Genomic DNA, 16,195 nt, shown 5'->3' on the forward strand with positions numbered 1-16,195 from the left:
TACTTGTAACTTCACTATTATAAGTAATAGTTATTATATATAAGGAGTACTGCCATTTTGCAGTCATGCTTTTGTATCACTTTTTTTCTCTTCAGCATGCCAAGTTTCTTATAGTGTTCATATTTAATAAATAAATCCAAAATTTTATACCATTCTCAAAATTCAGAAACAGATTGACTTTGTCCCTGCCACTTACTATCAGACTTGTTTGAGCTTCATTTGGCTAAGGCTCATTAAATTACACTGTACTTTCCAAAGTTTTATCTATGATCTTTTATAAGATTACACTTTCATTTTCTTTACCTTTTATTTACTTTGAGAAAAACAGTAAAATCACTCAGCTCTTTCTTGATATATCACATGGTTAAAATCAAGCTATTTTAATTTTTAACAATATTTTCTGAATTGCATATTTCTGTAATATAGAGATGTTGAACTCCCTCTAATTAAAATTGTCTGGGGAATCTATGTATAGACTCAGGTGTTCCTGGAAGAGTGTCAGCAAAAACACGTGAATCCTCCATGGTCGCGGGGAAGTGACAATAAGCTTAAAATATTTTTTTTGATGAATCATTATGAGGTGATAAATTTTATCTGTGAGCCATTCTCAAAGAAAGGCTTTATAGTTTTATCTCTTGTGTCAACCATCAGAGGACATATTTGAGAATCTGTATATAAATACTTTTACTTAAGAAGAGACTAGCAAGTGTGTGAGGGGCATAGAGATAAAGCTACCCTGCTTTCTTTGTCCCTCAAGCCACCATAAACTTGAGTAGACAGACTTCAAATATTGATCACTTCATATTTATGGTAAATGTCAATAAACACAAAGCAGAATGTTTTTAAAATGATACCATCCTTCACCAATGTCTGAAATAAGTATATATTAACCACTTGTGACAGCAAGGATTGTCAGACCCTGAATATTTCGGGGGTTGAGCAGTAATGTATACTAAGGAAAGTTCTCTCCTGTCTGCTGTTACTGCCCTCGTAAACCTCCAATCTGTTCAGTCCTAAAGTACCTTGAGAGACATAAGTACATTCAAGTTTAAGAGGAGAATTTTGTCTGTTTGATTGTTGTTGTTGCTGTTGCTGTTGTGTATTTCTTAAAGAAATGATTTATTCTATTTGGATCAGGATATCCTGTAAGTAATCAAATGAGTGGAGGTCATTTGGCCCTTTCTTGTATTTCCAATGCAGACAGAGGTTTCATTTAACAAATGCAGAGACACTGTATATTTATAAACTTTTGTTAAGAGAAAATAGGTGCTTATAAATTTGTTTATATAGATTTTCTTAAATTTCACCCTTAATTCAGTTTAGTTCAGATGTGAGTCTTTTAAGTAAAAATCTCCCAATGCCTTTTTGGCTGGGTGGTTGGTTGGTTTGTAGGCAGCTACACTTTAAAAAGAGGTGCATATTTTAACATGAATGAAGAAGTCACTTTGATTAGAGCCAGTCATTTGCAGAGTAGAAAGTACATATCAATTAAAATATCAGTTTTGTACATTTTCCTGGTCTCGTGCTGTGTGTATTACATGGGTCTTTTAACCCTACTTAGATGGAAGCTAAATGTTCATAACTCTAATTTTAAAATGTTATTTAGTTCAAATGCTAACCACATTTTTTTTTACTGTAAAATGAGGATTACATTAGCCACAAAGAGAAGTGGAACGTGGTTCCTGTTTACAAAACACTGGCAGTATGGAGTAAGAGAGAATGGGAAGGACCTGCAAATCCACAAAGTAAAAGAACGCAAAGCAGTATTTTCAGGATGCTTCAATGATAGAGCCCTTTCTACAAAGTCTTATTGAGAAGCTCAAATTATAAAATGGATTAAAGTGGAACTCATATAGTTTAGCTGTCTTAGCCTAGACAGAGGAGATGCCATAGCACTTATTGGAACAGAATTTTTAAATTTTATTTTTTTATTTTTTTTATGATAGGCACACAGTGAGAGAGAGAGAGGCAGAGACACAGGCAGAGGGAGAAGCAGGCTCCATGCACCGGGAGCCTGACGTGGGATTCGATCCCGGATCTCCAGGATCGCTCCCTGGGCCAAAGGCAGGCGCTAAACCACTGCGCCACCCAGGGATCCCTGGAACAGAATTTTTAAAACCTATATATCCTTCCTTCCTCTCTCTCTGTCTTCCTTTCACTAGTTCACTACTTTATTCATCAATAAACACTTATTTGGCATCTACTGTGAGCCATACATCACAAATAAGAGTGAATAGGATAGAGGCCATGAAATAAAACCAAAGGAAATGCAGTGGGGAATCATGAAGAGGACAAGGGCACTCCTGGGTAGAAGAGACATACCAGGCAAAGGTTCAAGGAAGAAGTACTGGTTGATAATCAATGATCCCATTAAAAAAGTACATTAGTGTTTCACCTTAAGGACTGTCTCCCACTGCAGCACTAAAGGGAATAGGGAATAAGTAGCAGGTCTTTAAATAATTCCATTTCTGAGCTCCACATAAATTTTACTGTGGATTTTTAGTTGGTAACATTTAAATTGATTAGTGTTTGAGAACTGAGTTACAGACATCTCTGCATGTAGTCAAAAGTTTGAATATAAACATTAAAAGAGTACAAGTACCAATTAGAGATTAAATCTTATTTCTTTATTCATTCAGCAAATTCAGCAAAGCAGAATGGGAGAAGAAAAGGATGGATAAAGCAATTGGGTGAGTGTGGGATTTCATATATAAAGGTTGTAAGAACCAGAACCAGAATAAAAATATCCTAAAACATGACAAAGATGAAGAATGTCCTGATGGAAATATATAATTCAGCTGAACTTTTAAAAGAAGCTGTTTATAAGTTTTTGGATTCATTTGTATGATTCTATGGTACTACTTCGCTTTTGACCACTGACAATATTTACAAAGATATAACTATATGGAAATGATTTTCAGAAATCATCATTTATCATTGTATTCCATAGGTAGGGTGGCTCAGTTGTGTTAAGCACTAGACTCTTGATCTCAGCTCAGGCTTTGTTTGTTTGTTTTTTAAGATTTTATTTATTTATTCATGAGAGACACAGAGTGAGAGGAGAGACACAGGCAGAGGGAGAAACAAACTCCTCTCAGGGAGCCCAATCTGGGACTTGATCCTTGGACCCCGGATCACACCTTGAGCTGAAGGCAGATGCTCAACCGCTGAGCCACCCAAGTGTCCCTCAGCTCAGGTGTTGATCTCAAGGTCATGAGTTCAGGTGCTGTACTGTGTTCCATGCTGGGTGTGGAACCTACTTTTTTTTTTTAAAAAAAAAGAATTTATCTAGTAGTTTTAAGAATTTTTATCAAGTATCAGGTTATTAAATTATAAATTTACTTTAGAGGTTTTATTTTAATGCCCTATTTCATTCAAAAATATTTCTGAATGGAGAACTCCTTTCTTTTATGTGCTAGATTTATATAACCCAGAGACTGAAAGAGCTCGATTCCATTTAACTTTTGATAGCCATATAGAAAAGGAAATAGGAAATATACCGAGTGTTAAGATAATTAAATTTTGCCTCATTTTAAAAGTAATATATGGCTAATTATGGAAAATATAGAAAATACAAGAAAGCAAGCAAAAAAGAAATCACCCAATCTTATTCCTCTAACATAGAACAGTAATATTTGGTGGCACTTCATTCTTGCCCTCTTTTTGTGCACATTTGTGAACATATAATAAAACCTGGCTTGTTTCATATATAATGTTTCCTACTTAAATAGCCTTTAGGAATATGGTATTTATTGGCTATATTATATGAGATTACTATAATTTATTTCACCATTCATCTTTTTTTTAGAATATCTGCATAGTTTCCATGTCTTTGCCATTATAAATAATGCTATAATGAGTATCCTTGAGTATAAAGCTCTTCATTTCTGATATTTTTCTCTTGTATATTTGAAAACGGAATTACCAAATCAAAGCATATGGATTCTTAATTCTCTTGGTTACATTACTCGCATTTTCAAAGTTGCAAATTCAGGGTAGAGATTGGGTAGAAACAGAATGGCAACCTGCCTCTTTGATAATTTAGCAGTAATTTAAAAATTAGATTATTTTTAAATGCTTGTGTGACACATAGTTGGTTTTGTGGTTTGCACTTTGCAGGTACTCATTTGCAATCGTGGGCATCAATATAACTGATTTGGCATATAATCTACTGGTGAGTGGAGCTCTAAAAACTCACTTCTACAACATCGCCCCAGAAGCTCCAACACTGTCTCATTTCCAGCAAACATTTTGTAAGTGTCCTGTTGCTGAATTATCAATATAGTGTCTATGGAACATTCTACACAAGAAGCAAAGCTGAGAGATCTTTGCTATTTGGCTGCTTTGGGATCTTTGAACTTCCCCTTTGGTTTTGAGTTTGTTGTTTTCTCATTCAAAACTCTACAGTAATATTTTCAAGCATCATGGATTTTTCTCTTTCTCAGCTCTTGCATAATATCCACCATATCAACTTCTGGTCTGGGTATCTCTCTCCTTCTGATCCTGCACGGCATAGCACTTAAGAGTGCAGGTTCAGAAGACAGCCTGTGTTGACTCCCAAATCTATGTTTCCCAACCTCTCTAAGCCTTGGTTATGTCAGGTATAAAAGGAGTATTTCCTCGTAGAGTTGATAAGAAGATAAAGTGAGATAATGGATAAAGAGTTTTTATTAGATAGTTCCATAGTTAGTGCCTAATGAACATTAGAAAGAGGAAATCTTGGTTTAGTGAGTGAAACTGATGGTGGTGGAGCTGGCACTGGCACTGCTTTTCCTGCCACCACAAGTAGTGATTCAGAAGTTAGTATTAATGAACAGTATCCTTGGAGTTGCAGCTATACTGAGGTTTCAGAAGATAAAGACCAAGACTATATGACAGAGCCCAGAGGTGGTACTTTCCATTCTTAGAGACAGAATCCTAAAATCTGAATGTCATGGTGACCTTGCAGGCCACACAGACTGGTTTGGAGAAACATGGAAAGATATTCCAAGTCACTAAGCAAACTGGGCAATTTAAAGGAGAAATGTCATTTAAACCATTTAAACCATGCTGGCATAATTAATGCATGTATCAGGTTCCCTTTTGAGACTTCACTAAAGTTAATGTAAAAGAATTTTTCCAAGAAAGCATAAAATCCTTATAATAACAGGAAAAATCAAGAATGAGGCAGGAAAACCTCATTTTGGAAGCTGGAAAACAGATGAAATGATAACTGATTCAGTAATCCTGAGAAAGCAAATACCAAATAGGTAGTGTGGAAAGGTAAGAAGCAATCTGATGTATTTCCACAGAACCTCCCAAAAGGTTCAGGAGTTGGCAGTATTTTGATGTGCTGAAAATAGGGGTGAAGGCAGGATCAAAAACAGCAAGATTGCTTGAAAGTATGTTAAGAAACTCTTAGAGGCCCAAATCCCCTTCCCTAGGACACAGCTTCTGTCCTTCCCTTGCCCCCCGCCCCAGGAGAGTGTGGTAGATTATTCTCCAAAGAGGAGAAAACAAAGGGTCTGTGGTCTGATGAGCAGCAGGTACAGCTGCTGGCAAACCATACTGAAAATGCTAATGAGGACTGAATCATGCAGGTGGCTCTTCCTTCCCCATTCCTCTAACTTTGGCAAGATTGATGGAACTTCTCTGGGTTATCAGAGCAGCCCAACAGAAAGGAGGTTACAAGATGCTGACCCCTGGGTCTCCTCAGTGAAACAACCCAGCTATTATCAATCTACAGTCATGCTCACATTCAAGAAGCCCTACCTATATGCTCAGGACTTCCAATAAGCTTTTAGTCTCTGGCTTTTTATTTTGTAAAAAATATTCAGACAGCCAAGGATTATCAGCTGTCTTAGTGTTCAAAACATGTCCTCAGATTCTTTGACACTCCTCCCATTCACTAAGAGAGGGTTTATTTGTTCCTCTTACCCTTTGAATCTGGGCTGACCAGTTGTTTGGCCAGTAGAGTATAGCAAAATTGACACTATGTGACTTCCAAGACTATGTGAGACAAGGGTTTTACCTGGTTCTCAGAGACTGAGCTGAGAGGCATGAAGGCATGAGCCATCGTGTAACAGTTTTGATCTCTACATGTTGTGAGGAAGTCTAGGACAGATGGAGTGGCCATACCTAGGTGATCTCACAGACAGCTCCAGATGAGGTCCGAACTGGTAGCCAGTGTCCACCACAGACCTCCAAATGATTCATGCCACCAGCTATCAAGTCACCCCACCTTCAGGTCTTCCCAGTTGAGACTCCAGATGTGTGGAACCATCCTTCCCAGGCCCTTTCTGAATTCCTAATCCACTGAATTCATGAGTGTATTAAAAGCCACTAGATTTTGGAATAATTTCATAAGCAGCACTAGATAACAAGAATAGTGATGAAAGCCTCAAGCATGAAAGAGAGTCCAAAACAAGCAGAAATAAAACCACTAGAAGGAAACAGAAACTATGCAGGGGAGGAAAACTTCAAAAATATGTATCACTAGTATCCCCAAGGAATTAAGAAATTTTAATTTTGAAACAAGAACAAGAGGCTACAGAACACACACCCAGAAGACAAAAGAGTGCTCTTAGAAATTAAAAATCAGATAGTGTAAATGAAATCACCAAAAAGGATTTGAAGATAAAACTGGAAACACTCCCAGAAAGTAGAACAAAAAGTGTAAATGAAAAATAGAAAATAAAAGTCAAGATATTAAAGGACCATTTTAGAAGTCTTCTTATATATGAATAATGGAATTTCTGGAAAAAGAATATTGGAAAAAGACCAATAACATTAAAAAGAGGAAATCAAAGAAATAAATCAAGAAAAATTTCCAGTAACTAAAGGATGACTTTTCATATTTAAACTAGTAAGAACCAAAAAATTTAAAAAATTAAAAAAATAAATAAACTGGTAAGAACCAGCATAATAAATTAAAATAGATTCACACCAAGGTCCATATGATTGTAAGATTTTATGATAACAGAAAGAGATGGTTCTAAAAATCTCCATAGTTGCCACATGAAGAATTGGGAATCAAGATGGCACTGGAAAAAAGAATTTAAAAAAAAAGAAGATGACACTGGAATTCTCAACAGCAACATTGAATTCTAGATGACAGTAGAATAATGTCTTCAAAAACTTGAGAATATTTTTTTTTAATCTAAGGGCATATGATTTCAGTTTAGATTTCTAATCCAGGCTAACTTCCCAATTAAGTGTGAGAGTACAATAAAGACATTTTAAAAATGCAAGGTCTTTTTTTTTTTTTTTAAAGTAGATGGATTTTTTTTTTAATTTTTATTTATTTATGATAGGCACACAGTGAGAGAGAGAGAGGCAGAGACACAGGCAGAGGGAGAAGCAGGCTCCATGCACCGGAAGCCTGACATGGGATTTGATCCTGGGTCTCCAGGATCGCGCCCTGGGCCAAAGGCAGGCGCTAAACCGCTGCGCCACCCAGGGATCCCAAAAATGCAAGGTCTTAAACATTTTACCTCCTTGTACCTTTAACAGGAAGCTCCTAAAGTGTATGCTTTCACAAAGAGAGTAATCCTGAAAGGAATAAATGGGGTCCACAGAGCAGGAAATCTATCATATGAACCAAGTGAGAATATTCAAGGATGAAGATGAAGGGAAAGCCCAAGGTGGTATCTGTGCAGCAGGATGAGAATAATAAATCTAGATTTTAGCAGGTTAGAAGGCTCTGGCAGAGTTGAAGAATATGAAATTGATAGAATGTCTACCATGTTTGAACACACTTGAACACACTGTGAAGACAATGGCATAGTTTAGAGTTAACTGGGTGAAAACTAAGTAAATAAAAAGAGGGAAGCTGGTAATACTACACAAAGAAAATTGTTAGAAAATACATGATAATGTGGTTGGAATGGGTGAAAGGGAACTAAATCTTCATCTTATTATAAAGGAAGTCCAAAAAATCAAGCAATGGCAATCATGTTATAAAGAGCTATGGGGGTCAATAATGAAAAGAATCAGCACGAGCTGAAATGTCCATTAAGGGAAGCAGTAATTAAGGCAGAAGGTGCTGCTAGTTTTTTGCCTGTTTTCTGGAACAAGACTTGTTAAACTATATGACTCTAAACTATGTGCATGTGTAACTTAGATAAAAATGAGCAAATTTAAGAATACATATACTTTATGACTTGTTAATAATGGAAAATGAGGAATTACAAGGACAGATTTGGGATTCATGAGCATTGAGGAGAAAATAAAAGCCGCCCAGTGGGGGAGCTCTGGCAGGAGAAAATCAAAATTAGAATCGTATGAACTGACACTTAGAGACAGGCATTTTGTTTTTTGTGATCACTACTGTATCATCAACGTAGAGCCTTGTACAGAGTAAGTACTCAGGAAACATTTGTTGGATGGGTGGGTGGGTAAGTAGATGGAAGGAAGAAAGGAATGGAGGGAAGGAAGGAAAGAAAGAGGGAGGGAGGGAAGCTAAAATATTAGATAATGTCTTTTGTGGAAGAAAGGCAGTCTTGTTTCTCCTGAAAAATTTAGCATTGGCCTGAACTGATAGGCTTTTAAGAGAACCCTAGCCCAGGTGAGTAGCATGCAATAGGGATACTTATTTCCCAAGGCCCTCACCAGATTTTAGAAAGAACAGCAATCCCCTTATGAATTGGGATGTACACACAGGGACTCATGCCTCTCCAGAGGAATCAAAGCATGCCCTGAATTCATTGTTCCTCCATCAGACACGATCAGTTCTGCACGTTTCCTCTGTAATATTCTTGCAATTACCTGTGTCCTTGCTTATGTCTCTGCTGTCTACCAACTGAATGCAGTGAAGCAAAACCAAAATACATTCAAGCAACAACAAATACACTACAGACTTGGCTTGGAAAACTAAATTAGTATTCTAAACAGGTATTTTCATCTAGGTGAAAAAATATAAGAAAATAATGTCTCTATCATTCTGACTTTATAGTATTATTCAGTGAATACTGCACTGCCAAGGCAGTATGCTACAAAAATTGCATTCAATCTAAAGCTCCAATGAAATGAAGTAAGGCTAGGTGCAGTGAGCACAGGAAAGTACAATGACCAGAAGATGAAAAAATAATTATCTTTCTTTTGACCTTCAGATGAAGGGACTATTCAGTAAGAATAAGAACCAGAGGAAGAGAAGCCACTGGGAAAGGTACAGTAGTAGAAAGTCAGATGATTTCAGGTTCTCACTTCCAATTTCCGGCTATATTGTGTAATTGTACACCATTCAAATATGTTGTCTAAGCCCAGTGTTGTCATCTGTTAAATAAAGTTATATCTGCACTACCCACTCCACAAAGCTGTTGTTAAGAATTCGTTAAGAGACTGTAAGCAATAGCCTGACCTCTGTTTCCTACCTCTACTTGCCACACCATTTTGTTAGCTTCCTTACCTAATGAATCATCAGCTGGAATTGTCTACCAGGGTATCTCTCTCCAGGAGACAGAGAAGTAGGGAGCACAGAAACTCTACCTTTTTCTTGTATCTGTTGCATATTTGTTAATTGGCAGATGAGCCAACTGACCAATTGACCAAGTGGATATATGAACACTCTGTAATGTAAAAATGAGTGGAGTTGTATAATTATGTACCCTGAAAGTCAAACCACCATTTCTGCAATTTGATTAAAATCATGTTATTCAATCTCTATTTTCCTGATTGGATAGAGTCTATAAGCTTTACAGCTTCACTTTTGTAGATTTAAGAGGAAGGATCCGGAGAATAGTGTCTGATTGTTAACCACCCAACCTCTAGTCTTATCCTTGCCTATCTTTTAAACTTTTCAAAATGTATTTCTGTAATTGCATGTAGGGTAGAAAAATGGGGAAACCAAATGGGTCTGCATTCTTCTAACACTCTGTACTCTACTAGATCACCATTAGAATGAGTTGCCAGTATACCAGCACACTGTAGAAAGGTGAATATTTTATATTACGATGATAAAAGTGAATTCTTCATTAGAAGGTAATTTTCACAGTACCTTCTTATTACTGTCAATAAGGGTAAAGACCTTATCACTCATGAGATGCTTTTAACTCATCATGTATGATTTTAATTCATAGTATTAGAAGCCTGACGCTAGATACAAAACAGCTCAGGTGTGTTTATTTGAGCTCAGAGGCCAAGTCAGAAAAATTATGTATTTTATATAGTACAGGAAGAATAAAGTATAAATGGTCATAGATTTCACTTAAAACCATAAAAAATATAATATTTAGAAAAAAGCCAAGGGAACTTAAGAAGAGGGCATCTTTTAGAGCACTGGATCTCATATTTTAGTGCCCTGAGATTCATCTTACTGAACTATAGTTGATCTGGGAGGTCTGCACGTCTAAAGAGTATCCTATACCATCCGCAGGGTACTTTAGGAGTTTTCTCAGTCACTGAAAGGGACAGATGATTGAATTCTTTTGGTTGAATAAGATACTGAGATCAGAGGAAACGACTTCCTCTTGGTATGCACTAAAACAACCAGAATAGAAAACAGACTGTGAGAAATGGTGAGGAAAAATAGGGACGCTTAACCCAGAAAAAAGAGCAGCTCAGGGCATAAAAGACACTTCAATTACTTGAGTTGGAGAAGGACTGAATCTGTTCCAAGAAATACAGGTTAGCGGATTTTGGCCCAATATGAGGAAAAACTCTTTAAAAATAGGTTCTTCATGCATGAGACAGGCTAATGTCAACGTTGTCATCAGAAGAGCTCAAGGCCAGATGCTTCCTCCAGGAATCCAAGCACCAGAGCAAACAGAGATGGATAGGACAGCCCTGGGATGACTGATACCTGTGGTCTAGAACTTCCCTGATATGATCAGGTTCCATAATAAGAGTGGCCATGGCCCAGAGGTATTTGAGTGAGGTTGATGTGTGTCCCCATCGAGAGATACTAAAAACTGTCACATCAGTTAATATGTGTGGAGGGCCCAAAGATAATCCAATTGTAAAAGAAATGCAAAAAAAGTAAAATAAGTTTTCTCTCTCCTTACTACCTTTCTTCCTGTAGCTGTAGAGAGACCATATACATAAAAATGTATAAGCATATTTAACAGAAGAGAAACTAGTGTGTTTGTGGAAGTGGATCAATATCTGGAAGTGTGTTGGGGGTGGGAGAGAAGGTCACTTCTAATTTTGTATTACAGTGAGATATGGTAAAGATTTTTAAAAATCTGTTTATGGACCTATGTTAAAGGTTTTCTTGTAAGTAGCTACCTAATAGAAAAACAATTTTTTTTTTTTTTTACTATTAGCACTGAGAATACTTGTTCCCAAATTCTCTTCCCATGCCCCCTCTCATTTCTGCTGCTCACTGCTTCCTGTGGAGGTGGAAGAGCTAGGATTCAAACCAGGTTTCTGGCTCCAGAATATATTCTGCTCCCTCTAATGCTAAAACTAAGAAAAGCTTCTATAACATTTGGTTTTTTTAACTAGGAATGCTTTAATGCTTTAAGGAAAGCCTTAAATGCTTTTTTCTAATACATAATGAGACACTTGAGCTTGTAATAGGTTTACTACATACAAATATCTATTACTGTCTTTTTAAAAAGCTATTCATACTTCAATACTGAATCTGGTGGGGAGAGGGTTGCACAGTGGGGGAAACAGAACACAGTGAATAAATTCAAATACTTAACATCTATTCCAAAAATGTTTCCAATCCAGATCATTCAGTGATAACATTTTTGAGACACAAGAGTATTTCAATATTACATCATGCTTCAGAGCAAGATGGTCTTATTAACAATTCATGTAGTTTAATGACCAGTCTGTGTTCAGAGTTGATTTACAATTTTTATTGTCTCATAATAGACTGTCAGAACACATTTGTTTGATTTGTCAGAGTAATTTAAAACTTTACTCAAATCGAATATCAAGAGAAAAAAAGGTGAGTGGAGTAATTTTGAAAAGTCAGACCATTATGTTAATTTAATCAGGGGGAAGGATGAAGTAGTGACTGTTGGCCTTTAGGATTATATTCCAGATGTGATTCATGTTCAAGAGATGGCACAATTGATTTATCTTCCTCCTTAGGAAGAGTGAGAATAATTCCAGGACCAATTGCAAAAATCTTGCAGATTCGTAGCTTCTACTGCACTAGTTTTAAAGAATAATCTTTAACAGTAATACCTGCTGCATCGTGATCTCTTCTTTGAGCTCCATGGTTGCTGTCATTTGGTCCAACACCTCTTTCAGCATTCAGTGATTCTGAATGTGATTAAGGACTTCTTTTTTTTCTCCTGCATTCTTATCACTGTCTTATTTATAACAGGCTATTTGATGCATGAGTTCCATAAGTTTTGGATTGAAGAGGACCCCATGGACATAATGGAATTTAATCGTGTGCGGGAGAAATTCCGCAAGAGGATCATAAAACAGCTGCAGAACCCAGACATGGCATTGTGTCCACACTTTGCTGCCTCAGAAGGTCTAATCAACATGTAGTCACCCATGCTGGTTTTAACGGATACCCCCAGAACACTGCCTCATTGTCGTGTTAGATCCCTGCTTAGGTCCCAGCTCACACACTGAATGCACAATGATTGTATGCATGCCTTTTGGTAAAGTATTTTCATCTCTTGGTCATAATTACCAGACCCTCAGATACCACTATTTCTGGAGTACCTATCATCCAGTGACTGTTCATATTGTGGCATTATGCAGTGTTACATTTGCCTTGACACCCAGGTATGGAGAGAGTTTTCTATTTTTTTAGATTGTTTTCCTCCCCCTCGTAATTCAGCATTGAAGAATTGTATTTCTCTAGCTGTATTTTGTATGTAAGAGATTTAGCTGAATCTTGTTCTGTGAAAGCCCTTTAATTTATTGATATGTTTCATGACCACTGTTGCTAGCTCTTCGGGCCAGGTTCACGCTTGAATCTCATTCCACTAAAAGTATACTCATTCCATAAAGTATATGACTTTCAAGTAATACAGACAGACAGACACATGATAAGCCAAACCATTCCTGCAAACACAGCTGCGCTTCGTGAAAATATAATGAGGCTGACAAGAAGCAAATTTAGGTAGGTGCTGTCTTTGTTTGAAGTGTGGCAGAATTATATTGTAACTTCCCCCAGTTGCAACTGTGTCATAGTCATATGAATACCCGATTATTTTATTCCCATAATTTTACTGGCTTGGACGCCTAAATATGTTTATGATGCTTGGAGCCTCAGAAAAGAAGTATGCATACTTCAAAAGCTGCAAAAGGATTTTCACTGCCTGCCTCTTGCTGAACTCAGAGTTATGCCCTGGCACTGTTCTGATCCAAGCACCTGTGCTTGGTTTGTTTTCAATGTCAAGAGGTTATATTAAAAAACAATTTTCAAGAAAATGTGTTGCAAGAGAGGGACCTAAAATGTGTCCTTTTGTAATAGTTCTTGAAAATAATGACCTTGCCTTGTATCAGTGAAAAAGTAAATTGCTTGGAAGGGGAAAAAAAAAATCAAATCATTCCAAAATTGCTAAAGATCATTTCAAAAACCATGATTTAGTTTGGAATTATGATTGTAGTCTGTTGAATAGTATTTACCATGGCATTTCATACCCATGGTATTTTATACCTTCTGACTATCAATTTTAGTATTATTAGACATTTGTGTAATCACTTGCTTATTTAAATGAAGTCTGAGTACTGCCTAACTGTCAGTTATATGAATAAATTACATGTCATTCTACTGTAACGTATAGTGAATTTCATTTTAATATTTTTGTGCTTGTATAGCTTCTGAATATGCAAATATGTGAGTGGGTAGCATGTCAAAGACAAGCTGGAGCTGCATGTAAATCACACCATCGCTCAGAGTAACCAGGTGTAGATTAGAGTGTGTCATGTCTGAGAAACTTATTTTATTTAATCTTGAGGCCTGATAGTGCTCTAATGAAAGAATAAGATCCAGCTTCTTCTTTGTAACTTCCCATAAAGCCCGGTTTGTCTACTGCCAGACACCTGATAAAGGCAGCCATAAGCTGCCTTTTGTTTCCTCGTCCATTCTAGCTTTTCTGGGATTGTGCTTTCTGTTTCAGCTGCATACCAGGTGGCAGCATTTTGCATTGCATCTATTACAGCCCTGTGCCCTTCCACAGCATGGAGGAGGGAAGAAGTTGATTAACTCACAATGTGTATCACGAGGAATGACAGGAATATAGATTCCTCTATGGGCGAGAATGTGTGAACCTGCGAACCGGCCTGTCTTGGGAGCCCTGAGCTCCGCCGCAGCTGCAGCAGCCGTGTGTGCAGACAGCACTCCATAACTCAGCACAGCCCTTGTCAGCCACGTGCGTGATGTCTCTCTCTATCCACCACGGGCCCCATCACTGACATGGTTTGATAGTATGTGGCACTTACACCCACTCACGTCTCTTCTGCTCAGGTAGAGATAGTTGATGGTTACAAAGCTGGGAGTCTTCCCTCCCAGCTCCTTGCATAATTTCTCTCTGTTGTATCTTAATATGGCTGTACAATTTTAGGATGAACAAACTGCCAGCTCCTTCTAATTCTGAGTATTATTAGACTTCTTGTTCACACTTCTTTGTAAAAGATGCGTTCTACTCAGTTACATGAAGTGAAGTGAGAAAAAGAAGAGGAGAAGTTTTCAAAAGCATAAAAAAATGTGTGATGTGTTTTCCCCTTGATCATTCTTAGCTTGCTTATCCTTATTCCACTGAACAAGGGTTGACCATTTAAAATTTAAATTATGTAGCAAGCCTCTTCCAAGTTTTCCAAAACACTACTTGCTATGATAAAAACACATTCCAGTTTGCACTACAGAAAGAAAACTCTTTGAAATACCATTTTTGAAAATTATGACTTCCATTTGACTTGCTTTATCACACTTATTATTATAATACTGAAAAAATATTTTTGCCTGATAACCCATCATCTTTTCTACTTGAAACAAAACTTAAATATATACCTATCTCAAAAGGTAGGATGACCTTATAATATATCTTCCCAAGCTCAAGATACTTTTTTTTATTTATTTTTTATTGGTGTTCAATTTACTAACATACAGAATAACCCCCAGTGCCCATTCACCCATTCACTCCCACCCCCCGCCCTCCTCCCCTTCTACCACCCCTAGTTCGTTTCCCAGAGTTAGCAGTCTTTACGTTCTGTCTCCCTTTCTGATATTTCCCACACATTTCTTCTCCCTTCCCTTATATTCCCTTTCACTATTATTTATATTCCCCAAATGAATGAGAACATATAATGTTTGTCCTTCTCCGACTGACTTACTTCACTCAGCATAATACCCTCCAGTTCCATCCACATCGAAGCAAATGGTGGGTATTTGTCATTTCTAATAGCTGAGTAATATTCCATTGTATATATAAACCACATCTTCTTTATCCATTCATCTTTCGTTGGACACCGAGGCTCCTTCCACAGTTTGGCTATCGTGGCCATTGCTGCTATAAACATCGGGGTGCAGGTGTCCCGGCGTTTCATTGCATTTGTATCAAGATACTTTTGAGAGGAAAGTAGGATACTGTTAATAATTTCTTTAGGACAACAGCGTGAATCTGGGACAGTATAGGGAAACTGAGATGCTAGGTGCCTGAGAGAGACCAAGAGACAGACATAAGTAGACTGTCTACCCACAATGCAGATAAATGCAACCTGATTTCTTCATGTCCTAGCCTCTGGCAGAAGTACATACAGGGACACAGACATTTTGATATGTAGGATACTACCCAACATTTTAAAGACCCATCAGAGGCATGAGCTTCATCTGAGAAGGTCACATGAATAGGTTGGGCTTATAGAACGTCAGCAGTGGGGAAACAAAACCCAGCAATCAAACTCTATGGCCATAAATTATCTTGATCTGTAAGCAGATGGAGCCAGATCCAAACTGAAGAAATATCAGGAGGGGATCAGAGTGGGTGAAGTGTGGGGGTCAGAGATGAGAAACAGAAGAAAAGAGGGACGGGAAAAAAAAAGTGTCATCTAGGACCACAGTTCTATCTAGGAAACTTTGAGCCACAGTGACATACTCTATCAAAGCAATGCCTCTAATTCTCCAGGGAGCTTGAAGTAACTGCTCTAATCTGGAAACAAAATGGCAGAAAAGCAGAATGAAGTGTAACATCAAGTAGTAGAATGAAAGAGATTCTGGTATAGATTCCATTTCAAGAGCTAACATTTAGTGACTACTGATGCTATGTGCCAGGACCATGCTAACCTTTATCTGCATTAG

At 37.4% G+C, this 16,195-nt stretch overlaps 1 protein-coding gene across 6 annotated transcripts in view; it reads left to right on the top strand.

Moving 5' to 3' along the window:
• Positions 1-13,675, top strand: part of ELMOD1 (ELMO domain containing 1) — a 68,754-nt gene extending 55,079 nt beyond the window's left edge. For all 6 annotated transcript variants that reach the window (XM_072821817.1, XM_072821818.1, XM_072821819.1 and 3 more), the window contains 3 exons: positions 2,640-2,690; positions 4,120-4,253; positions 12,260-13,675. In XM_072821817.1, coding sequence (XP_072677918.1) covers positions 2,640-2,690; positions 4,120-4,253; positions 12,260-12,432 — 358 coding nt within the window. In that variant the 3' untranslated portion in view covers positions 12,433-13,675. The remainder of the gene's footprint in view (positions 1-2,639; positions 2,691-4,119; positions 4,254-12,259) is intronic.
• Positions 13,676-16,195: the final 2,520 nt, after the last annotated feature.

Source organism: Canis lupus, chromosome 3 (genome assembly GCF_048164855.1).
Source record: "Canis lupus baileyi chromosome 3, mCanLup2.hap1, whole genome shotgun sequence".
NCBI classification, from domain to species: domain Eukaryota; kingdom Metazoa; phylum Chordata; class Mammalia; order Carnivora; family Canidae; genus Canis; species Canis lupus.